Source organism: Harpia harpyja, chromosome Z (assembly GCF_026419915.1).
Source record: "Harpia harpyja isolate bHarHar1 chromosome Z, bHarHar1 primary haplotype, whole genome shotgun sequence".
Taxonomy (NCBI): domain Eukaryota; kingdom Metazoa; phylum Chordata; class Aves; order Accipitriformes; family Accipitridae; genus Harpia; species Harpia harpyja.
In genome coordinates this window covers 44,791,645-44,817,937 of record NC_068969.1, presented here as the reverse complement: position 1 = coordinate 44,817,937, position 26,293 = coordinate 44,791,645, and the positions used below count along the sequence as shown (strand labels likewise).

General features: G+C 38.0%; 1 protein-coding gene across 6 annotated transcripts in view; it reads right to left on the bottom strand.

Moving 5' to 3' along the window:
- AP3S1 (adaptor related protein complex 3 subunit sigma 1) overlaps positions 1–26,293 on the bottom strand; it is a 52,006-nt gene that overhangs the window by 7,065 nt on the left and 18,648 nt on the right. For 2 of the 6 annotated variants that reach the window (XM_052779149.1, XM_052779144.1), the window contains 2 exons: positions 14,570–14,677; positions 3,970–5,278 (listed from right to left, as the gene is read on the bottom strand). In XM_052779149.1, the coding sequence (XP_052635109.1) occupies positions 5,150–5,278; positions 14,570–14,677 (237 nt within the window). In that variant the 3' untranslated portion in view covers positions 3,970–5,149. Of the gene's footprint in view, positions 1–3,969; positions 5,279–11,513; positions 11,556–12,634; positions 12,659–14,569; positions 14,678–26,293 lie in introns of those variants that run through there. The other 4 variants (XM_052779147.1, XM_052779145.1, XM_052779146.1 and 1 more) reach the window with 4 other exon arrangements.

Sequence of the window (26,293 nt, the reverse complement as noted above, 5' to 3'; positions counted from 1 at the left end):
CCTTTGCCCTTCCATGCATGGAACAGAGGTAATAACATGACCTGAGCTCAGTAAGCATTTTGAGGTAAACACTGAACACCAAAAGGACAGATCATTTCCTTAACTGAAGAGAGGAAGAGTGATTTACAATTTGTTACGATAATCATAAAAGTAAGTAACAAAAGATTACCTTTTTGTGAAATTAACTGTTCACCTTTAGTCAGTTTTGGCAGTACCTGGCTGCTTTCCTTGCTCCTAGTAAAATCATGAACACTCTGTGCAGAAGTTGAGAAATGTATTTTGTGCAAGACTTAGGGTCTGTTTTTCTTTAACAGCTATGAACAGACAATGATTTGATTTGTGACATTTTAATTTCCGGTTCCTTTGGTATTTTATGCCCTGCATACGCTGTAATTCAGTACCAAGGGTCTTTATGAGGTAACCCTTACAACATTAGCAAGTTCCCATTCTGCTGTCAGCATAGGCCTAAATAAAAGTCAGGACTAATTTTAGCTTTTATTGGAATGTGCTATTAGAAAGAAAAGGTCAAATGTGCTCACAGGAAGGCAGTGTCAGTTTGAGTTTCTGGCTTGAACCTGTTTCGCCCTTGCAACAAGGGACACTTTCCTCTACCCATTCCTGTCAAGCAGATTAAATCACAGCAGCAACATCTGTTTAAGAGGAGGAATTTTGTATACACTTGTAATGTTATAAAATACTCCCTCTTCCCAAAATATATTCAAAACAGTGATTCACTATTCAGGGATGAGAGGTGAGTGCATTGACACAGTACTTGTACTGTCTGGGCTGTCAATACTGCAGACAGCATTCTCAGCTGATTCTAACATGAGATACTTCTCTTTTAGTGAAAAAGAGTCAAAAGATTTTTTCAGCAGTACTTATTGCCCCTGCCCCAGTGGGAAAACTAGCTGGTCCGTTTCAAGCCTATGGACGCAGCTGGGAATGCCCAGTCATTCTGTGGAACTTATCCTTTCTGCCCTTTCTCCACTTCTTTAGAAGAATCTATCTTGCAAGAAGGAAGAAAATCATTTGTCTGCTCCACATGGGCCTTCAGAGAAAGTCTTTGGCTCCTGAAAGGCATATGCTTCCAACACCTTTCTTCTCAATACTTGAAAGTGAGTCTGTACCCCAGAAAAGAATTTTTCTTCTCAAAGACAAAAAAAATTACTTGCCAGAACTAGCAGTTGCTTTCAGGGGCTAATCAGACCTAATCTTCTCCTCATTACTAAGTTTCACAATAAATATCTCTGAATTTGAAAGGCATAATTCATAGAGGGAGACATAGAGTTTGGAGACAAGCAATCTGAACTGCCACTACCCCCAAGCCTCAAACGTGCTTTCTGAGGGCACTTCACCCTGCATCCCCAGAATACAAACAAATGTGGAAAATACTTATCTTGTGGAATATTGAGACAAGTAACTACCTGTGATACAGGGACTTTCTGACAATAGATAAACAGGAGGTGTACGGAAATGCAGGAAAAGTAAGTTAGTTAAGACATCCTGGAGGCTTAATTACTAATTTGTATTATTAATGTTACAAAGTCTCCTTAAAGTTATCTCTGTCCATGATTTATCAAGGACTATCAAAAAGCAGTACAGATAATACTGACTACAGTTAAATTGCTATGATCACATGAAAAGGTTTCTCCCCAGAGAATTTCACTAGCAGAGAAACTGAACTGAATAGAAAAGAAAACCTAATGTGGGAAGCCAACATGAGGTGTTGTCTCATATACCGTAAGCACCAAATAGTCTCAGCTACTGTTTAATAATGTTTTATTTGCAGTTCTAAGAAATGCCCAGATTTAGGAAAAATGGCTTTCAGTGATTCATTTACACATGCTGGCATCGTGATGAACATCACTTAAAAGACAGGCCCTATGGAGGTAGAGTATTGCAAATTAGTTGCCTGGCTTCTGCAGCTGAAGGATGACCTCTTCTCCTTTTTAACAACAGCTAGCGCACAAGATTGATGTTACATATAAATATACGTACACACCGACATATATATATGTTAAGGTGGGGGTTTTTGCAGTTACAAAAGCATTAAAAACATTTAAATTATATTCAGGAGTTTAATCATCTACAGCCCACAGCTTATTTTCATTTTAAATCCTAAGCAGTAGTTAAGAGGACACTGGTGAAATAAGAGAAAGAATTCAAAAGGCACATCATTCTCATGAAGGTGATGAATACACGCAGATTGGCATTGTAGAAAACCTCTGAATGTCTGCAACACAAGGTAAGCCCTAGAAGGTCAAGAGTAAGAATACCATTTCAATCACTTCTATCAATCAAGTACCCCATCTTCCTCTGACTGGTTTTAGTTTAAGGCCTGGCAGGGTCAAATGACATGGTAAGAGAATACTATCTCCCCAGGCAAACTAAAGACACTCCTCTGGCAAAGGGGTGGCAAATAGGTTCAGCTACCCTGAGGAAGCCCACATTGTCATACCATCTGTTTTTATTTAAGAAAAAAATACTACCATTCAGGCTTTCTGTACAGTACCTCTTCTGTGTGAGAGAGAAAATTTTGTTTTGAAACGAGTACAATTTTACTGTGAAAGTATGATAAAGAATTTCTTCCCATCCAAAGATTTTCTGAGTAAGGAAGCTCCAGTTGTTAGTCACAGCCTTGCATTAAATATTTGCTGACCAGTCAAAAACAGAGAAGCTTCTTCAAAAGTCTGGTGTCTATGGAAGAGCTGTTCAGAGAATCCTTTCCAGCACAAGTCATGTTGTCAGGCAGGAAAATGGTAGTATAAACAACAGTAATGCAAAACACAAAACTTTAAAAAAAAAAAAAGCTTTAAAATAGTCACATAATTTTTAAGAGCCACGATCTAGGTTCACTGAAATTAATGAAAGCTTGTTTACTGACAGATAAGAGATGAGAAATTAATCTGAAATATGCTTCACATCAAGATGCATCTCAGACATATCTTCTCTAAGGATTTGGAAAAATGTTTAATTCAAATAAACCCAGAAAAGATTTCTCTGCAAGGAATGAAAAATCTTTTAACTACATAAGCTTACAAGTCTGAAAGTGAACTAGAGGAAAAAAAGTGAGACAAAAATAGAGGAGCTGGAAGAATTTCTGAAATTGTGACCTTCTTTCACAAATAGCCAGAGGAACTCTCCGTAGGTCAGAGTACCAAATGTTTTAAAATTTCCTATTTATCCTTCGGCAGCAGCACTAACTAAATCCTCACAGGGGGAACAATGCAGAAAATTTGCAACATCTTTACTTTCAATGTCACATGGTCTATGCATTAAGCAGAAAAACAAAAGTTGGCAAAGGCAGGTGAAATTATAACAGCTCCAGATTTGTACTAAGCTGTCTAACTTGGGAATACTAAAGAATACTCTACTTCATAAGGAAAAAAAATGCTGCACATTTCATTCTCTCTTCAGTAGAAATGAGAAAGCTGCAGTTTTCTACTTAAACCCTACCTGAAGTTTCCTGAAACCTTAAACAAAGAAAATTAATTTGGAAGAATAAATATTCTTTTCAAGAGGTATGGAGAGAGCAATTCTGTTTTCAAAAGCATTTATAAAATAGTGTTACTTGATGGTTATTAAATGTAATACAAACAATATACATGAAGTTTCTTTACCTCCCCCCTTAATAAATATGTTAAAATTCCTTGGACTGTATCAGATTTTCTACTTCAAAAGTAATTTCTCTTTCTTTTTTTCTCTCTCAAATGGTCTCAAAAGGCACCACTGATAGTTACTATGGATGAAACAGAGAACGTGATGTGACTCCAAGTTTATCCTATGGGGTATGTCTTAACATTCAACTCAAAGGAAAAGAATGCTTGGTTTACATCAAATCCAAATTCCTGAAGTAACACAGGACCTCTCAGACTAGCCCTGAAATATGTTGTCCTTGATCCAGTATCACTGTATTTTCATATACAGTATTAACTGCATACTTATTTGGAGAAGAAAACTTTACAGGAATTCTTAAATATCCCAATGATAGTTTTATTATTCATTTAAACAGACTTGTACATCGCACAGAGCTTAAAAGCATGATTATAAAAAACAATCACTACCCCCCGTTATTTTTTTTAAATCACAAAAGAGTTTAAGAGCTGAGCAACTTACACAGAGGTGATAGCACTTAGATTTTCTGAGGTCTTGACAATACTAAGTATCTCATGAATCTAATTCTTGAAGTAGAGAATCACAAATGTCACCAGGCACAGAGGCCCTATTAAAGTATCCTCATTTATCTTTCCAGAGTGCCTTTCTTTATCACATTACTCGATACACTCACATTTACAATTCTGAGCTGCCCAGCCTCCTCAGCCCATTCTGTACTCATCACAACACACAGAAATTGCAGAGACCCTTTTTCCCAAAACAAAGTCAGACCATCAGGGAAAGTCTATCAGATTGTGTAAGTATCTTCTCAACACCAACATGTAAACAGAAGTCATTGGGTCTTCAGTAAAGGCAGTTTTTCCTTCTGAATAATAATGAACAGCTGTTGTGAGAAGTGTAAAGAGCCAATATGTTCAACACAATATCCCCATGTAATTCCTTCAGAGATTAAACTACAACATTAATGCTTGCTACAACAGTATTTATATATAGTCAATTGGCTCCATGAATAGGAAATAACATGATTTATTGCAAAGAGTAGATTTCAGACAAACAGGTATTTAGAAGTCCGGTTTGTTATGATTTTATTTAAACAAAATAAGAGTTTAATGTTTTCATGCAACATTTGCACTGAAGTCTTAAATAATCATGACAAACAGCAGAAGTAGTTAAGGAATGCACTAATTATAGACCTTAGTGAATATACAAAAAACCTCAGCATTATAGGTTATATAAAGTAAATAACGTCTTTAATACTTTCCCAAAATACTGCAGCAGCCGAGACACAGTGATATGCCTTACAAGGGCATAGGAATGTAATTTAGAAATCACACCAGAACTACCCATTTCCTTTAATTTCACAAACAAGGCAAAAGCAACATTCAACTCCACACACTGATTTTTCAACTTATGTCTATACAGTACCTTGAGTCTTATCCAAATAGTAAAAGTTAGACATGTCATTTATTTAGTAAACAATTATGCAGTAAATCTCTATTACATTTCTTTCTTGGTTTTACCTGGAGTAGCCATGTTATTTAAAAGAGGGCAGGTTTGGCACTTTTATACTGATGTCACCAATATTAATATTTCTTGGGATCTCTGGCAGATTCATATTCTTTACAGCTGAAACAGCCCGGGCTGGAGCTCCTGCTAAACCAGCCTGTGTATAAAGTGAGGAAAAATGCAAGTCAGGCAAAGCTGATCACAAAAAGATTAACTAGCAATATACACAGACAACTAACTTTTCAAGTATTTCCATGGTTACACGATTAGAAAGACCAGATGGTAGTTGTGTTTGGAATGAAATGGGTTATTTGGAAATATTAAACCAGAAAGAGAAAACAGTTCACACATTCCTTTTTTATATGGTAAGACATGTAATGTCAACTTGATGGAAAAGTATGCACGGAGGAATAGGAGGCTTATCCAAGCGTGTGTAATCTGTAGGTTATAAAACAATCCTGAGGTATTTGAAGTCCAATGTGCTGTCTTTGTCTCTTACCTATTCTAAAAGTTCACCTGGTTCACAGTTGACTAACACTGGTTATAGGTTCAGAATGTGTAACCTCAAAGTAACAAGCTACTGAATGTCAGTTGAACCATATTACTTATCTAAATGAATGTGCATATAAAAAAGGTTTTTCAAGGTGGTGTAGCCTAAAATGAAAAGGATAAACACCTTGCATTTGTGGATGATAAAGAGCATGCAGAGAGATCATTTATATAGACCAACTGGAGTAATCTGTTGTCCCACAGTATCTAATTATATGCTAACATATCTGTAGCCCCCAGGGCACACAGAACATTATATAATAACCTTGTTATGCCAAATTAAACATTGAAGTACTTATTTCGTATTAAAGACCTATTGTATGTAGTCTCTCTTCATTTAAAGCCAGAGCCTTTCTGTATAAATATGCAAATTTTACGATATAGAAGTAAATTCATCACTGACTTCTATTCAGTTCTGCCTTTTAGATAAAATAACAGCCAGATTTACACACTAGGGCATATTACTGAAATGCTAACAAAGATGATTTACAGTTCAGAGATCAGAAGACATACAGAACCTGATCCTTCCCTATTGCTTCTGAAGAATACCTCTTCAAAACCTCAGTATCATAAGGACTATTAAAAAAAGGCCAATAATTAAGTTATTAGTGTATTTGATGCTGTGTAGAAAAGGTACTATTCATTTTAAGTACGGAAATGTTTCTCCTAAAAGTTCAGACTCTATGTGTATTTAGAATTAGCTGTGTGGTTTTACTTCAGGCTTGCCACAAAAGTGTAAAAATAATTTTTGTTCTTGCTGGGGAAAAAACCAAAAAGCCTGGAAGATTTTAAAAACAGAGCTCTTATTTGCAGAAAAAGACATTATATTCCAAATTCTGGGAATATGTAAAAAAATTAACTTTTTATTTTGATGTTTTAAAAGTAGGATTAAAAATACTCATAAAGAATAAAAATGACTAAGTGATTTTTCAGAACTACTACAGTTTTAGACTGTGGCATCTTGTAGGCCCAATAAAAAGGAGCATTCCACAAGAAACAAAGCAACATGCTAAGAACTGGTTAAACAAAAGACTAAACCTGTAGAAATGGAAGGTCTTTCATAATAAGAGTGTCAAAGACTGAAGAAACCAGTGCATTTGTAGATAAAATAATTCTGAGCAAGAAATACAGCAAAACAAAAGAAGAAAAAAATTCTGGAAAAATTTGTCACATTTTATTATTAAATAGTGTTGGTAGGTGACTACTGCCCAAAGCATAACCTTTTCAGATTCTTGATTTTCACTGAAATTCACTGCAATTATAAATACTAAGGAGTACACCTGACTTTGTGGTGTCCACCTGCACTATTGTACAAAAGGAGACAGACACCTCATATACTTCTCAGATAACAACTCTACTTTTTGAAGGCTATAAAAAAAAAAATTATCCCTTTACTACTGTCTTATAAGAAATAAATGTAAGGTCAAATTAAAGTAAGATTTCCACTCAAAATCCTACCTACTGTTCTTCTCACTTCAAAAACATAACCCATAGTAAAAATAAAACCAATTAAAGTTTCCAATTTTGAACTAACTCTTTTATATCATGTGGAAAGGCTACAGCATCATAAATTCCGAGATTTTAGTCACAGGAGGATTCCCAATACCAGGAACAGAGACCAGAAAGCCATGAGTCATCTGTTACAACATCCCCCCTCCAAACACTTATATACGAGACATGTCAAAGTTGGGAAGGGGGTAGAGGAGAAAGCTCAGGAAATCTTGAATCTCTAATGCAACCAAATAATTTGCTCTCAATTTGGCCCTGACACAATCCAAAGTATTTGTTCTCAGAAGTACGGACTAAGTATAACTAAAAAGGTGCAAAAAAGTATTTTCAAAGCCTCTTTTTCCTTGGTTTCCCTTAACATCACCAAATGTATCAGGTCATTCACTTCAGAGGCTGTTTCAATTGCAATACCTTCATGAAGGGGAAAATCTGGACCTAACTCTAGTAATATTAAGAAATGCAAGTATCCAAAATCTGCATCCCTGAACCTGCAGTATCTTAAAGGAGCAGTATTAGACTGCAATTTCTTGCTATTTATTAAAGAACAGTGCAGAATATAATGAAGCTGCTCAAAAGCTGTCCTTTTATATTTGAGAACTTGGAAATACTAATTTGAAATCAGGAGGTAACTACCAGTGAAGTTTTATCAGATAAAACAATAAATGCATTTCCTTTTTATTTGGTTCTATCCTTGAAATTCTATACTGAGTAACTGGAGAAAAATTCTTTAAGCAAAACCAGAAGTGGGGCAATGTAAACTGTTTTCCATAGAGAAGATGAAAATACTAATAAAGTAGTAACAAAAGCAATGAATTATACAATTTGTAACTGAAACAATGGGAAACCAGAAAAATATTGTAAGTGATGGACATGGTCCACACAAACAGGCATGGCTGGCAATTCAAAAGAGAGATGCCTTCTAGGTGACTAGGATGGAGATTCCTTGCCCTAGTTTAATGAAAGTTAATTATTCTTAATGGACAAATAAAAGTTTTAGTATAACTGGTCATTATTTTTACCTACCTGCAGCTATCCTCTTTACACAGACTTACAGTCCCTGCCTCCCGCCCCAATGGCATAGGATACAATGGAGACACAATTGAGAATTATTTAAAATACCACAATTGACATGAACCTTCCACCCCCCTATACAGTCACGACTTTCAACAGTCACATTTCATGAGGACCATTCTGGATCAGTATCAGCAAATATCCCTGACAAAAGTACTGCGAATTTCAGATTACCTCTTTTTTTACCAGTGAGATTGTCTTTTGCTATCATATGCTGGAGTAGAGGTTTTCAAACTATTACATTCTCTTCTCCTGTAATTCTCTACATTAAGCGAGTGGGTTTGTAATTCAATGTATACACCATATGCATAGCAGAATGCTATTTATCATGATTAATGTCAACCCTATCAAGCACCATACAGTCATACAGTATTTCTAAGAAAGAGCAAACAGTTCATAAAAAAAATGTTTAATGGATAAAATGACTGAAAAGTACTTAAACTCCCGAACTGGGTAACTAATACATTATTTCAAATGCTATTATATCTGAATGCCTTAGCACTCCTTTTCAGCATGTCAAACAGTGAACTAGTATGCAGTCCTTCCATTTATTTATCATTTCTTTTACAGAAAACGAACTGTATTTACAAACACAAAAGTACTACAAGAAGTACTTCTGGCCCAATATGCTTTTAAGTAGTTTTATAGAGGTACCTGATTAAAAGAGCCATCACTGTAACATTGAACTGGACAAGTTTCAACTGCCCTTTTTTATCAAAAAAATTCAGCAGGTAAGTTGGTGAGGTGCAAAGAAAAAACTGTTTCACTTGAAAAAAAATAAAACATGTAGCAAGCTTTAAACATGCAGTGAATGATGAATTGTCTGTCACAGCGAGCAAATGACTTAAGCAAGTGAAAATGAAACTTAAGATATATTAATGAAAATTCAGAAATACAATAGGAATAGCATACAGCTGGTACTACAATAAGCCAATACACCACATTTTTGCCACAGCTGCTTTGTATTCTCAATTTCATTTGTTATTGAAGGTTGTACTTTAATGTTCAAACACTGTATATTAAAATTTTAAGTTCAGTTACTGTAAAAAATGCTTGTAAACATGTTCATATACTTCTACAGTGAAAGAACAATGCCACATATGCAAAACAATAATGCTATTTTAAAGACTGAAATAAACATTTAATAACAGAACTTTTATTCTACTGGACCTAGTCTATCAAGTGAGAAATATGAGCTGCTGTTAGTTTACTTAGGTCATTATTTATCACTATAGGAATCAATTTTTTTCATTCTTAACATCACCCTTTCTCATAATGGCCCACTGATAACTTTATGTGAAAGTGATCCCAGAAACATTGTTTTACTCTTTAAAATGAAATTCAGATCATTTGGAAAAAGTATTGCACATCACAAATGTAGTTTGCATAGACAAATAGGAAAAAAAAAAAGATTCAAACCGCCATACCAAACAACTCTACACAAAGCTAGCTATGACTAAAATAAACATATAAAAATATACAGCCTACTGGAAAACAAAATAATGAAGGCTAACGCTTTGCAAAATAAGCCACCCTTTTCCAGATATTTTGGAGGTACTAGGACCTCTCTGCTGCTGGTGTTTCATACCAGTGCTTCTTTCCAGAACAAGTATGACTTCAAAGCAGCAGCGTTATGAAATCATGAAAGGATGCAATACATAATATAAAGGAATGATCATGTCCCCTGCTTATGAAGTTAAATAAATGAACATAATTAGAGAAAAAACAAAATGAAGTCTGCAAGTATATCAAAATGAGGCCAAACAGATAAGACTTAAGACATACTCTTAGAAATTTTAAGCACTTGAATCACAAAGAGAGTAATGGATGAGAATGATTAATTATTTGTTTATTTGTTTTTCATTGCCAGACCCAAAAATAAAAACAGAATATGTGTGAGCAGAACAGAGAAAAAGAAAACTAGTTTTGCACAAGTAAAAAAAAAAAAAAACCACAACCAAACCTGAAATCAAGCTCCCTACTGTTACAATTAAATACAGATTACATGTTACAAGTGTTGACATATTAGGCAGAGGAAGGTCATTTGCTTGATTTTCTTCATGTGCTATAGCATACTTCAAATTTAGGTAAAATCTTTCATACTACCCAGAAATATTTTTAGCTAATGCTTTACAACTTAGTGCTACTAAATCCAACTACAGAATTATATTTGTTAAATCTTAAAGGTATTACATTACTTTATACTAGAAAGATCATGTAAGAATTTAAGAGCAAAGATATTCATAAATTAAATAAACTTCATCTGCTTAAGATTCCAGCTGTTTAAAATACCTGCAGTTTGAATACACAGATACTTAAAATGAGTGGAAATGAATTTTGAAGTACTGCTATTAACATTGACCGACATTCAAACTGTTGAGCCGACCTAAATGTTTCAAACAGCAAATGACAGGGGACAACAACCATAAACTGAACTTCAAACATACATTTTCCTCCTCCTTTTTCAGTTCCTTGTTAATATTCATGTTCAGTGACTGCAGTTACCAAGATATCTTAAAGCAAAATCCAGTGATTCAGCAAACGTACATCTGAAGTTGAGTACATGCTGACAGCCGTTCTCATTTTATGTTTTAAATACTTAAGGTCGAAAGATCAACTTTGGTATTTCTACATCATCTTACAAATTGCATTGATAAATTTATTCTGTATGTATAAAACTATTTGAGTCTGTTGGTTTGTTGGTTTTGATGGGAGTTTTTTTAATGTTTTGTTCACCTGAAACTTATTCTGAAACTTCTCTTTGCAAGCAGGTAAAAGTTCTTTGTTTTCATTTGGAAATACTAAATGGTGAAGCAAAAGAGTTCATATTACCTATTTTAGATTATTAGGTACAAAATTCTCCCAATAAGGAAGCTATTTCTATTATGTCACCACATCATATTTTGTTATCTGTGTGTTCAATTTTTATTCAGATTAGTTTTGCAGGTTTTTTTGTTAATATTTATACAGGTTCATACTCCTTTGTTTCTTAAACAATGATACAAAGAAAAGTTAAATTCTAAAATGCAGGAAGAGAAATAAAATAAAAAATATGATGTCAATGGAAGCTAGTAAAATACACTATAGCCAATAAAAAGATGAGGGAACTACAAGAAGAAACTAGCACAAAAGTAGGCTACAAGGACTAGTATGGGTATTTTTACACAAAATTTTTGAGTCTGGCCTACATAATTTATTGCCTTTGACATCATTTTGCTTTCCCTTTTTGTTAAAAGTACATTTTTTCTAAAAGTCAGCAATACCTTTGTCTACCTGTCCTGTCTGGGAGACTGAAAGATAAAGGTCTGTAAGAGAGAAGAATGGAAAGAGCTAGAAAAGATCAGGTTTGGAAAAAATGAGGTCCAACTTAAAAGTCTAAATCACACGCAGTTGAACACTCCAAATAGAGAAGAGGTAGCCCAGGTTTACCTACAATACTTCCAGAGGCTCTGGATAAAATCCCAATGACCCCTTTCCCAAAAATTCCCTCCCTTAATGACAATAATCCTTTGGCTTTAGGAGGATTGACCAGAAACCCATTCACAGATAAACACTAAACTGAAAGGTAGGGAAATGCATTTAAGACATTTCTCAGGGTAGAAATAGAATTTCCTTTGTAGCCCAACCAAGCAATGTAAGAGCTGAATCAGAAATCAAAGCTAGGGACTTCCTCATAGTGGTTTAAATAATTAATCTCTGTTGAAAGCATTAACAAATTTTTTGAGTTGGTAACTTTGCTCAAATATTTGAGAATTTAATAAATACATTTGATCTTCTTCACTAAATTCTAACTGAAAGCCTGTTTAAAAAACTTAATATGTACTTAAATAAATACCTGATGTCAAATGGCTAAATTTTGTATATTAGGGAAGCCAGGTGGGCACAATACAAAATTTAAAATACTTCTGAACATGTAGCTCAGTTACAACTTTATTAGCTTCATCATTTCAGCTATAAAAGAAAAGGCAATTTAACCTTAGAGCAGCTATTTTATGGATGCAAGAACTATGACAGGAGTCTAACAAGCCAAACAGACTAAAGCAAGAGTGCTGTGGCATAGGTGGCAGTCCTATGAACTACAGACTATACCAATAATTTCTAAATTTTAAAAATAATTTTTTTTTAATTAAAGGAACTAAGAAGATCCACTAGTTTTGATTTCTTAGTGACCAGCATTCAAAAATATTATTAAGTTATTACTGATTTTGATTTACATGCACTGGATTTGTGTGTATCTTGAAAATACATGTTCAGGAAAGACATGTTGAAAGATTTACAATCTTGAGCAAAAAGACAAAAGGAAAAGAAATAGCAATCAGGAAATTTCTGTGGATATACATGAAACAAATGATTAATGATCTGAGGAAATATTTACCAGGTATTGTGAAGTATCTCAGCATTACAGTAACTGTTAAATTTGAAAAGAAACAGTCACCGAACTAACAAAAAAAAACCCAAAACCATTTGTGGTGAGCAGACTGTGAAATGTTCTACTCCATCCCAGTCACCAAGTGTTTTAATTTATCACTGCTACTTCTTTACCTTCTACAATTCATTGCTGAATGTAAAGGAACAAGTTACTATTTGCCTTCCACGTGCTCTGAGCTCTACATGTTTTTTATGTCTTCTACCACCTATTTTTATACTAAAAGCATCTTAAAAGAAAGAATGACTTACTGATGAACAGAAAACAGGAAGTATTGCAGCTGGACTGCAATTCAGCTGCACTGAATCCATACATTTAGGATGACTAGTCAGAGACTGGTCTACAGTTGATTTGGTAACAGAATTCACATAATTAAGAATAAATACCTTAATTAAATGCTTTTAGGTAAAACTGATATGCACATAATACACAGTAGAACATAGCTGCTCAGTAAGTTCAGCTTTTGGGACACTATGTTAGTTTTCCATCAAATAAAGAAAAATGTACGTATACAGAAGTTATTCAAATATAGTAAAATTTATGAGAATAATTCCAAATATTAATCTCTGTGATCAATGGCTCATTCTGAGTTTGAGAAAAATGTTAAAATGAACATTCTGAACATCTTCATAATCTACCATACAATCCTTCTGGATGCATATTGCTATGCACTGCATCATATTGTACCTAGCTTTTTCCTGTTTTTCACACAGTGTTGTCCTGTTCTTGGATACAGTTTGGAAGTTGTGCAAATCAGACATTAAATGTATTAAAAGACTTGAGGTGGTGCAGTGTGGGATAGCAGAATTAGGAGAACAGTATACATTGTACCACAAAAAAGCTGAACAATTTATTTCTCTCTGTTGCACTTAAGTTAAAACTAGTAAGTCCTTTGGGTCTTCTCCTAAAATGTCATTTAGTTCATATTTATGCCACCTACAATATTTCAATCTACTCAGCTGACTTCAACTTTAGGAACAGTCTCCAATTTAAGCAAGGGTTTGTTTAGAAATTTGAATATTACACTTCCAAAATCAGATGATGTGTTCTTCTGTGAAATTACTCTCATCAGGAAGAACCAATCACAGACTCAGCTAAGATGTACTAGTAGTATTTTGCTTACAAGGCATGTCTGGTGATATTAAAGGAACAGTAACATACTGTGTTATAGCTAAAGTAATTCTAAAATCCTTTTAGTTAAAAAGTTTCTTTCCTAAACACAAATTCAAAAATTGTTGAATTGAAAAGGGATTTCCACAACTTACGTAAGCGTCCCTTGCTTAGACTGTTACGGGCATATACAAAACAATTTTCTCACTCGAATCTACTCAGCTGAAGACCAAATGTTCAGATTACAAAAATGGCAGAATTTGTATTTAAAGGGTCTAAAACTGGGATTTTAATTCTATCTAGTCCATTTCAGTCCAATTAATTATTTTGTGTTGCACTATTACTGTGACACTAAATATGCTGCAATTTATTTCAGGTGCCAGAAACTTACTAGCAGACAGGAATATGTAGTCTTTGTATACACACTTTGGTTCTTTATCTAATTTCATTTAAGTGTTATAGTCACTAGTCCAGCATAATAAATACACTGGAAATAAAAGACTTTCTGCAAGAGAAACTTAGAGAACTACACAAGTATCTCAATAGCAATGGTGCACAATGCTATTAGATACAAAAAGCAAAAACTAATTAGCAGTGACTCTAAGCAATTATTACTTATGATGTAAGGTATGACATCATAACCTAATGATACATTGTCAATTTCTAGCTTTATAAGCAAGAAGCTGTATATAGTTTGCTGCTGAAGGACAAACAGCATTAGATAGCATGCATTTACTACAACCATGTTTTTAGTTTAGAAACTACATGGTAAATCACTCTTACCTCAGATTTCTCCAGTTTATTTTGAGCATCAATCTGAGTAACAATTTCATTCATGTTGGTCTCCAAAACCATTCCACCCATGACCATTTCGGCCAATATATTATGGACCTAAAAGAGACCAAAAGAAAATTTTAAAATGCAAAACATCCTACATGCATCTGGACAGATGATATCTAGATTCCTCAATACAGGAACACATATATTCAGTAAGTCACTTGATTAATGTCAGCAATTTATTTAAAACCATTTGGGAACAAAGCTCATAACTTGATGTTCATTTCTCCAGTACCTTCTTTGCTCATAGTTCCATTACAAACTCATCAGCTATACCACTTTGCTTATCAATGCTAGAAGAAACTTCCACATTGATCTTTCTTTCAGTACCTGTTTTCTATGCAAGGACTATGGACAAGACTTCTAATTAGCATCAATATTAGTAACACCTCTAAGGAACAGGTTCTACAAGATTAAACAAATTGCTCACAAATAGATGTGTAAAAACTACTTTGGGCTACAGCAATGAAGGAAGAGAGACATAGTGATGCTCACCCACCATGGGTACCAAGACTAGGCTTAGAAGTAGAATTAACATAACTGAGATGACCCATACCTGAGCTACAGCGTAAACAGGGGGTCTTCAGCATCTAATACTAAGATTGACAGCTAGGACTCAAACTGAAGGACAACATAAGCCAGCTGCAGACATTAATGAAATGGGCATGTCTAAATATCCCTCTTCCCTGCAACCCTGATTTGGGGTTGCAAGCCCTGGTTCACAAATCTCTGCTTCAGAGTCTGTATTTGCACTGTATCTAAAGACTAATTTTTTTTTTTTAGAAGGCATGCTTCCACATACTTTCTGGTAAAAATCCAGAGTTACTATGTAATGTATAATATTTTAATCCCATTATAATTCTGAAGACAAGGAACATTTTATTACTTTTCTGAAATAAACACATGGTACAATCTGATACTTCAAAGCATAATTCTGCTATTATTTTGGATATTCTTGCAATCTCCCTGTGCATCAAGGATAGAGGTAAATCTCTAAATCAAACAATTCTGAAAATGAGTTGCAAGTAGTTTATCAAAAACCACTACACTTCCCATTTTTGTGCCATACCTCAAAAACAAAATTGAAGAGTTGTTTCCTTGATAAATCATTAGTATACTTCGGTAGAAACTTACAATCAATGTGTTTAAAGAGGCTGAAAACACCTCTTCCTCTGCCTATTGCTGCTGAGTAGAGCTTTAAGAATCAAATACTTACAAGAAAGATTAACAATCCTTACTGAGCCACTCCTTACTCCTGGCATATGTATGTCCCTCGTAACATAGCAAGCTAAAAAGCATAATATAAAAGTGGTGCCGAAGAATTAATTATCCTGGCTTGTTATTAGGTGAATTTAAAAGCTTTTTAGCATCACAATCAGAAAAAAAAAGATAAAAACATGGTAATCGAACATTATTGTACTCTACACCAACAATCCAAATGCATTGGAAGACATCACCAATATTCACTTCTTTTTACTGAAAACTTGTTTTCACTCATAGCATAAGGAAACAGTTTATAGCTATTACAATATGCATAGCCACCAAAAACAAAACGTAAAAACTACAAAGGTCTTCATAATACAGTATTTATCTGGTGATTTTTGTTCTATTTTATTTTATCAAGAATTTACTAAAGCAAGTATTTTTCACATGCTATGAAATTTAGGGTTTTTTTCTTTTCTAGTTTCTGAATGGGCATTATAAAGACTTATAGAAGGACTAATAAATAATTCATGTCTCCCTATACAAGTGGAAAATTTTCTGGCTAGTCTTATCTAATCTGAGCATTTATTATGAAGTGGTTCTTTCCCATCTCTCAATAAAAATACAGCATAAGAGTGCAAATACCATCACTTGCTACTGCAGATTATAGATTTGGGTTTTATTTTCTTTCTAAAAATGCACCTGGCTCCAAAACAGCAACTGCAGTCACCACCTCCAGATTTTAGGGGAGTATTTCTCATTTTGCTCTTTTTGGCAGAGCTGGTGATGTTAAGGAAGAAATTCCAGCTGTAACTTCAGCCTCAACCAACAGCCCCAAAATTCAGAAACTATTCACTTTAAAATCAAAAGAAAATTTCCATTGTTGAAGAACACATTTTAATTTGTGGAGCATACCTGAAACTGCACTGATAATTACATGAAACACTAAATTCCAACCTACATCCTGGAGAAGAAAAGGAATTTAGTTCCATTTCCTCTTAACATTCTTGAAAACTTGGTATGTTCTAGAACTTGGCCTTGCTTTTAAAGCACAGGAATAATCCATACATATTTCTGACTGAAGAGGCAAGAAATGACACCTCAGTAAGTTCCTGCTTATTTTGCTCTTATTCACCAGAGAACTTCAGAGAACAAGCCGTGGAAGTCTAGTAGCACAGAAGAAAAGAACATAAAAGAGCAGGTCTTGATCTTTACAGATTATTCATTTCTGTTTTAAAATAAAACAAAAAATAATGAGTGATGATTTTACAAAAAAAAAAAAAAAACCACCCAAACTTTTCTCAGGTAATCTCTAACAGCTTACTGATACGAAATACTGAGACGCTAAAGCTCTAAGGTAACAGGCTGAACTCCACATGAAACCTACACAAAAATGACTGAAGAGATTGAGTGACTGGTTAGGTTTTCACAAGTGTTCTGCTTTCTCTGAAACAGATTACAAGGTGCATTTAAAAAGAAATGTAAATAAATTGTGCCAGTTTTGGTAGTAATTTTTCCCCCCCTAATAGGTAAAGGTAAGCAATTACAGTCCTGTCAACACCACTCAGATTATTTTTTTTTTTTTTCCTCTAGAGTATTACTGACACAGTAAACATATAATGTATTCATATACATTTGGGCCCTTCAAGTACAAGACAGGCATCAATAAATTGGAGTGAGTTCAGCAGAGGGCCACCAAAATGGTTGGGGCTAGTACATTTGTCCCGGGCAGAGAGGCTGGAGCACCAGGGCTGGTTCAGCCTGGACAAGGAGGGGCTTGAGGGCACCTAACAGCAGCCCCCAGTGCCTACGAAGGGCTGTCGGGGAGCAGGGCTCTTCTCAGCAGGGCATGTGGGAGGGGGCAAGGGACAGGAGAGGCTGGGACCAGCCGTAAGGAAAGCTTTCCCCAGGAGGACAGGGGAGTGGTGCCAGAGGCTGTCCGGGGGCTGTGCAGGCTCGCTCCCACCCTGAGCAGCCCGCTCTTACCCCATGGCTGACCCTGCTGGGAGCAGTGTCTTGTACCAGGCACCTCCTGAGGTCTATAATTGAATTATCTTACGATTCTGTAGTAAAAATATGGTACTTCATGACGTGGAGAGAGTTTCACTAGTAAAAACAAATGCTTCAGAGCCAGAAACTTGCTCTATCCATTACAGGCAGGTAATCCAAATTTTTGGAAAAATCTAGATGCAGAGAATTAAGGACAATTTAAGTGTAATGCATATGTCACCATATGAATTGTACCAAAAGTGTCTGTATATATACATATATATATATGTGACTAGGAAAGAAAAAAAAACATGTATACATAAATATGAAATTAAGAAAGACCAATTCATTGCATTTCTGAATACAATGGTTTTGCATCAGCCAACCTCATAAAAGCCAGATTATGAAATTGCTCAGGAACATACTAACACTTACTACTTCTCAAGTGTAATAAATACTTTAAAGAATAACTGTGGAAGGATCACAGGCAGTTATACAGGTGTCCAAACAAATCTCCAAGTTTTAGAAAACAGCATCATTAATATTAGTGTTCTCCATCATCACTTGGATTGAAAGAGATACTGGACATCACTGAAAATAATGACATATGCCTTCAACTATGAATGCACAGCACATCAGTAGCATCTTTGCATAAGGTTTTAAAACACTGAAAGCACGAACAAATGCCTGTGGACTGGGTTTGGTTTAGGGGAGTTTTGTTTGGTTGGTTGGTTTCAGTTTGGGGGGGGGGGTTCCAACTTGGCAGAATATGCAGAGATATTGCTTAATAGATGCCAGTAAGAGGCCCAGTTGGTAACATCACCTTAAAACAGTAATACTGCAAGGTCTCTACAATAAGTGCACATTATGTATGACAGTTCAGGGAACAACTCTATGATATGACCTATCTGATGCATTTTGTGTAATATGAAGGCAGACAAATTCAAGAGGTGGCCAAGCTTGAGCAGAGTAACTAGATCACATGACCTCCAGATGTCCCTTCCAGTGTAAATCATTCCATGATTCTAAGAACAAACTGTTTTACTGTTTTATAAATTTAAAAAGGAAAAAAAAAAAAAAAAAAAGGCTTCTTGAGCACATAAACCACTGATTATAAAAGTGAGGTTGTAGCCCAAACACAATGGAACAAGGCAACCACTGCATGATGCCCAGAGAATAAATTTGATTTACAGGTTCAAAGAATGCATCTTACCAATGCATCAATTCCCCCTGGTGTAAATTCTGAAAGAAGTTTGCAACATGCCAGCAAGCTACAGATTAAGAAGTAATTGACAAGGGACTACTGTCTGCAGTTAAAAAGGGGCAGAACACAAACTTCAGGTTTCTGGCCAGCTGTAGCACTGACGCCATAACTGTACAGAACAGCAGTATACTTGTACAACTGGCATCAATATCCATTGGCAGTTATTGCCATTATCCTTCTTATGATGGATGCAATGAAGACGGAGAATGAATACAATTCTGAATACAGCTTCTCACAAATAAAATTGCTCATAATCAAGACTGTATAGGCAGATTTACAAATAATACAGTAGGCTTTACAGACAGAAAGAACAGCAGGAATTTTTTTTTCTTCTAAAGTACACTAGCTCACAGAGGAAGTCCTAGTATTCTATATCAAAACATTAAGAAAATATCATCCTTAATCTTTTTAGTTGTAAAGAAACTATTTCATTACTCTAGATGTTGGTGTTTTAAAGGATTGCTTAATTATCATTTTGCTCTCAGAAAGTTCTCTAGTAAGTATACAGTACAAATTAAAGCACCATGAATTACTGCTGAGCAGTTGTTTCAGTATTTCATGTTCAGTGTTTCACATTACAGAAGATGTACACTATAGCATTTACCTTTCTATCATGCAAGTTGCTTTAAAAACCATGAAAGTTACAATTTCTACTTACACCTAAGCATAATTAAAAAACTTTATTAAATCCACCTAGTTCATTATCTGGTTTCAAAAATTCACCAGTTGACACTTAAAACAATTATGCAAGAAATCTTAGACTACCGTTTATCCTGATATAAGTTCTCTGCTTCCAAATATCTCCAACTTATGGATTCCTGAAACACAGATAGTTTGCTGTTTCTTGCTATATTGTTGTACTTTATAGCCCCTGTCAAATTTTCCTTTGGTTAATATGTCTAATCACTTTTGAACCTATTTATAATATTCTTGGTATCTACGATAAAATGGGAAAATGGCATTACATAATTTAATTATCAGTCATGAAAACTGTGTTTTCTTTGTTTCAAATTTACTTCCTGAAATTTTATCTGATATCCCACTGTTCTTTATTTCTGAGAAACACAGTTCTTTTTCTTGAGACCCTTCAACACTTCTTTTTATATACTTCTTACTTCTCTGCCTCCAGTATCTTGAATATTTAACAACTTCTTCCATGCAAACTGTTCCATACCTTGGATCATGCTTTTTACCTTTCTCTGTATTTTTTTTCCTACTTTTAGAAAGCAATACACAAGTCTAACACACAGTATTTAAAAAGTCTATAAAGCATGGATTGACACAGTAACTTAACCATTTTTTTTGTCTTGCCCCATTTTTCTTCTAAAGGGATGATTTTCTAAATAACAGAATACAATTAATTTTACTTGTAAGTCTTAAATGAAAGGAAATCATGACTATGACCTATAATGTTACATAAATATTTGTCCTGGGTTCAGCTGGGATAGAGTTAATTTTTACAGGAACCTGGGAGGTTGGGGGGGGGGGGGCATAGCCAGGGCAGCTGACCTGAACTAGTCAAGGAGGTACTCCATACCATGTGACATCATGCTCAGTATATAAATGGGGAACGGGCTGGGGGGAGCGCTCTCAACTTTGGGTGGGGGAAGCGGCGGAGCGTCGGGTTCCGGGTGGTGAGCAGTTGCACTGTGCATCACTCGTTTTGTATATTCTTTTATTACTATCGTTGTTGTTGTAACCTTTTTTTTTGTGTTGTCCCAGTAAACTGCCCTTATCTCAACCCTCGAGGTTCCAGGTTTTTTCTACCTTTTCTCTCCTCCGTCTCCTCCCTATCCCACCGGAGGGGGGCGGGAGGAGTTAGCGAGGGGCTGCGTGGTCCTTTGTTACCGGCTGGGCTGAAACCACGACAGTCCTTTTTGGCGCCCAACGTGGGGCACGAAGGGTCGAGATAACGACAGATCTGGCCAGAGCGTGTTGAAACAAATTTGTTATACGCATTTCTTATATTAGATAAATAGATGTTAGTCACAATGTTGATTCATTTGTTTACATGGTGGCGTTTTGTAAGTTCTTATATGCTCTATGTATTGCCTGTAGTTACGTTTCTCACCTCTGGGAGAGCGATTGGGATTATCATTTTGCTGTACTGGGCAATGTCGACTTGTGAAATGATTACATCACTGGTCATGAGGTTAAGCGGGTATCTGTATGAGGCAGTGATATCATTTCCATACTTCGGGCACCTTCTATCGGATTTTATTGGTAATTACACTCAATCCACGGGGAAGTTAGGGGGGGATACTTCCCCCCGTCCGTTCGCCTCCCTTCTCTCCTTCCGACTAATTACAACAGCTTTTGAGAATTTTGAATATCCTTGGGATGCGCAAGCCAGTGTGCTGTTAGTGCTATGCCTCCTGAATATGTTTCAGGTCTTGTTTAGGGCTACAAAAAGGCTCTTTAAAGAGTACCACCCAGAGATCTGCCCCAAAGCTGGATATTCATGGGTGGCACAGCATGTGGGAGGGTATGGGCAGGTATCTAGAGAACTTCTCACCTCCAGTGGCTTGGAAGTTCACTCCCGAACAACTACAGAATCCTCATGAAGTGGTAGAATATTTGAAAGAAAAACGCTGTGGCTATTCCAAAGACGTACAACTCGCTGCACTGTGCTGGGCCCTGGCCAGTATCTACCAAACACTGCTTGATATTAGGCAGCACCCTCAGGGGGAAAAGGGGGAAAAGATGGAAAACAGGGCAACAGGCACCGTGGCTACCGCAACCCCGACAACAGGCACCATGGCTACCCCTACCCCAGCAACAGGCAGCGTGGCCACCCCAACCCCGGTGACAGATACTGCAGCTAAACCAGAGAACCAACCTGTGCCAGTATCAGTCGCCCCTGTACAGAAAAAGAAACACACAAAGAAATCAGTTTGCTTAGTGAGAGATGAAGATGAACCAGGGTCATCGCGAGAACAGGAGGAAGAGGCAGAACCTGAAATAATTACCCGATCTCTATCCCTGAGTGAGTTGCATGACATGCGAAAAGATTTTAGCTGCCACCCAGGTGAGCACATTGTTACCTGGCTGCTCTGATGCTGGGATAATGGGGCTAGTAGTGTGGAATTAGAGGGTAAGGAAGCCAAGCAGTTGGGATCTCTGTCTAGGGAAGGGGGCATCGACAAGGCAATTGGGAGAAAAACACAAGTCCTCAGCCTCTGGAGGCGACTTCTGTTAGGTGTAAAGGAAAGATACCCCTTCAAGGATGAAGTTACATGTCACCAAGGCAAGTGGACCACCATGGAGAGAGGGAATTAGCCGTGCTGGAGGTGATTTATAATGATCCAGAAAATGCGCAGTCACCCACAGATCCAGATGAAGTCCAATGCACACAACCCATGTGGCGGAAGTTTCTACAAAGTGCACCACCAACCTATGCCAACTCATTGGCCGTAATGTCCTGGAAAGAAGGCTATGGACAAACGGTGGATGAATTGGCTGTCCAACTCCGGCAATACGAAGGAAGTCTCTCTTCCTCCCTACGGGCCTGTGTCTCGGCTGTAGAGGAATTGACCCGAGAGTTCCAGCAATTCAAAGTGGATATGTCCTCCTCCCCACCTGTACAGGCCCGCATCGCAGCTATTGGGAGTAAGCACTCCTCTGCCCAAGAGAGAGGAGAGAGAAAGTACACACGACGGGCTAACCTGTGGTTTTACCTGCGTGACCATGGAGAGGACATGAGGAAGTGGGATGGAAAACCTACCTCAGTCCTGGATGCACAGGTACAGGAGTTGCGAGAAAAAGCAACCAGAAAAGAGGATTCTTCTTGGAAAGCTGCTGCCCCAGTTTCCCGTGAGCAGTCCCCCAGACGCAGTAGATGGGCTGATCCCATTTCTGATCCTCTTGAAGGGACTTCTGATTCACGTGTGCGAAAAGTGAGTAACGGATATTCTAACCAGGATTAAAGGGGCCCTGCCTCCAGCCAGGTGGAGGAGAGGGACAACCAAGTCTACTGGACAGTGTGGATTCGATGGCCTGGCACATCACACCCACAGGAATATAAGGCTGTAGTAGACACTGGTGCACAATGCACCCTAATGCCATCAAGTTATAAGGGGGCAGAACCCATCTGTATCTCTGGTGTAACAGGGGGATCCCAAGAGCTAACCATATTGGAAGCTGAAATGAGTCTAACCGGGAATGAGTGGCATAAACAACCCATTGCAACTGGCCCAGAGGCCCCGTGCATCCTTGGTATAGATTATCTCAGGAGGGGGTATTTCAAGGACCCAAAAGGGTACCGGTGGGCCTTTGGTGTAGCTGCATTGGAGACGGAGGAGATTGAACAGCTGTCTACCCTGCCTGGTCTCTCTCAAGACCCTTCGGTTGTGGGGTTGCTGAAGGTTGAAGAACAACACGTGCCAATTGCTACCACGACGGTGCACCGGCGGCAATATCACACCAACCGAGACTCTCTGATCCCCATCCATAAGCTGATTTGCCAATTGGAGAGCCAAGGAGTGATCAGCAAGACTCACTCACCCTTTAATAGTCCCATATGGCCCGTGCGGAAATCTAATGGGGAATGGAGACTAACAGTAGATTATCGTGGGCTGAATGAAGTCACGCCACCGCTGAGCGCTGCTGTGCCAGATATGTTAGCGCTTCAATATGAACTGGAATCAAAGGCAGCTAAGTGGTATGCCATAACTGACATTGCTAATGCATTTTTCTCCATTCCTTTGGCAGCGGAGTGCAGGCCACAGTTTGCTTTCACTTGGAGGGGGATCCAGTACACCTGGAATCAACTGCCCCAGGGGTGGAAACACAGCCCCACTATTTGCCATGGACTGATCCAGGCTGCACTGGAAAAAGGTGAAGCTCCAGAGCACCTGCAGTACACTGATGATATCATTGTATGGGGCAACACGGCAGAAGAAATTTTTGAGAAAGGGAAGAAAATAATCCAAATCCTTTTGAAGGCTGGTTTTGCCATAAAAGAAAGTAAGGTCAAGGGACCTGCACAGGAGACCCAGTTCTTAGGAGTAAAATGGCAAGACGGGCGTCGTCACATCCCTATGGATGTGATCAACAAAATAGCAGCTATGTCCCCACCGACTAATAAAAAGGAAACACAGGCTTTCTTAGGTGTTGTGGGCTTTTGGAGAATGCACATTCCAAATTACAGTCAAATTGTAAGTCCTCTCTACCAAGTTACCCGGAAGAAGAATGATTTTAAATGGGGGCCTGAGCAACGACAAGCCTTTGAACAAATTAAGCGAGAGATTGTTCATGCAGTAGCTCTTGGGCCAGTCCAGGCAGGACAAGATGTTAAAAATGTGCTCTATACTGCAGCTGGGGAGAATGGCCCTACCTGGAGCCTCTGGCACAAAACACCTGGGGAGACCCAAGGTTGACCCTTGGGGTTTTGGAGTCGGGGATACAGAGGATCCGAGGCTCGCTATACTCCAACTGAAAAAGAGATATTGGCAGCATATGAAGGAGTTCGAGCCGCCTCAAAAGTGGTTGGTACTGAAGCACAGCTCCTCTTAGCACCCCGACTGCCAGTGCTGGGCTGGATGTTCAAAGGGAAAGCTTCCTCTACACATCATGCAACTGATGCCACGTGGAGTAAGCGGGCCGCACTGATCACACAATGAGCTCGCATAGGAAACCCCAGTCACCCAGGAATTGTGGAAGTGATCACGGACTGGCCAGAAGGCAAAGATTTTGGAATGTCGCCAGAGGAGGAGGTGACACGGGCTGAAGAGGCCCCGCTGTATAATAAACTGCCAGAAAATGAGAGGCAATATGCCCTGTTCACTGATGGGTCCTGTCGCATTGTGGGAAAACATCGGAGGTGGAAGGCTGCTGTATGGAGTCCTACACGACTAGTTGCAGAAACTGCTGAAGGAGAAGGTGAATCGAGTCAGTTTGCAGAGGTGAAAGCCATCCAGCTAGCGTTAGACATTGCTGAAAGAGAGAAGTGGCCAGTGCTCTATCTCTATACTGACTCATGGATGGTGGCAAATGCCCTATGGGGGTGGCTACAGCAATGGAAGAAGAGCAACTGGCAGCGCAGAGGTAAACCCATCTGGGCGGCCGCACTGTGGCAAGATATTGCTGTTCAGATAGAGAAGCTAGTGGTAAAAGTACGTCACGTAGATGCTCATGTACCCAAGAGTTGGGGCACTGAAGAACATCAAAACAACCAGCAGGCAGATCAGGCCGCCAAGATTGAAGTGTCTCAGGTGGACCTGGACTGGCAATGTAGGGGTGAGCTATTTATGGCTCAGTGGGCCCATGATACCTCGGGCCATCAGGGAAGAGGTGCAACATATAGATGGGCTCGTGATCGAGGGCTGGACTTGACCATGGACACTATCGCACAGGTTATCCATGAACGTGAAACATGTGCTGCAATTAAGCAAGCCAAGTGGCTAAAACCCCTGTTGCATGGAGGGCGATGACTGAAATATAAACAGTGGGAGGCCTGGCAGATTGACTATATCACACTCCCACGAACCCGCCAAGGCAAGTGCCATGTGCTTACAATGGTGGAAGCAACCACTGGATGGCTGGAAACATATCCTGTGTCCCACGCCACTGCCCAGAACACTATCCTGGGCCTTGAAGAGAAAGTTTTATGGCAACACGGCACCCTAGAAAGAATCGAGTCGGACAATGGGACTCACTTCCGAAACAACCTCATAGACACCTGGGCCAAAGAACATGGCATTGAGTGGGTATATCACATCCCTTATCACGCACCAGCCTCTGGAAAAAATCGAACGATACAATGGACTGCTGAAAACTACATTGAGAGCAATGGGGGGTGGAACTTTCAAACATTGGGATACACATTTAACAAAAGCCACCTGGTTAGTTAATACTAGAGGATCTGCTAATCGGGCTGGCCCCGCCCAACCAAGACTTCCATATACGGTAGAAGGGGATAAAGTCCCTGTATTGCACATGAGGAGTATGTTAGGAAAGGCAGTCTGGGTTAGCCCCCCCTCAAGCAGAGACAAACCCATCCAAGGGGTTGTTTTTGCTCAGGGACCTGGGTACACCTGGTGGGTGATGCAGAAGGATGGGGAAGTTCGATGTGTACCTCAGGGAGATTTGGTTTTGGGAGAGAATAGCCAGTGAATTAGGCTGTATGATATTTAACTGCTAAATAACCTGCCAATGTATGTCATTGTATCTATAGTGTCTATATGCCATATCAAGGGTATTACTGTAAGAATTAC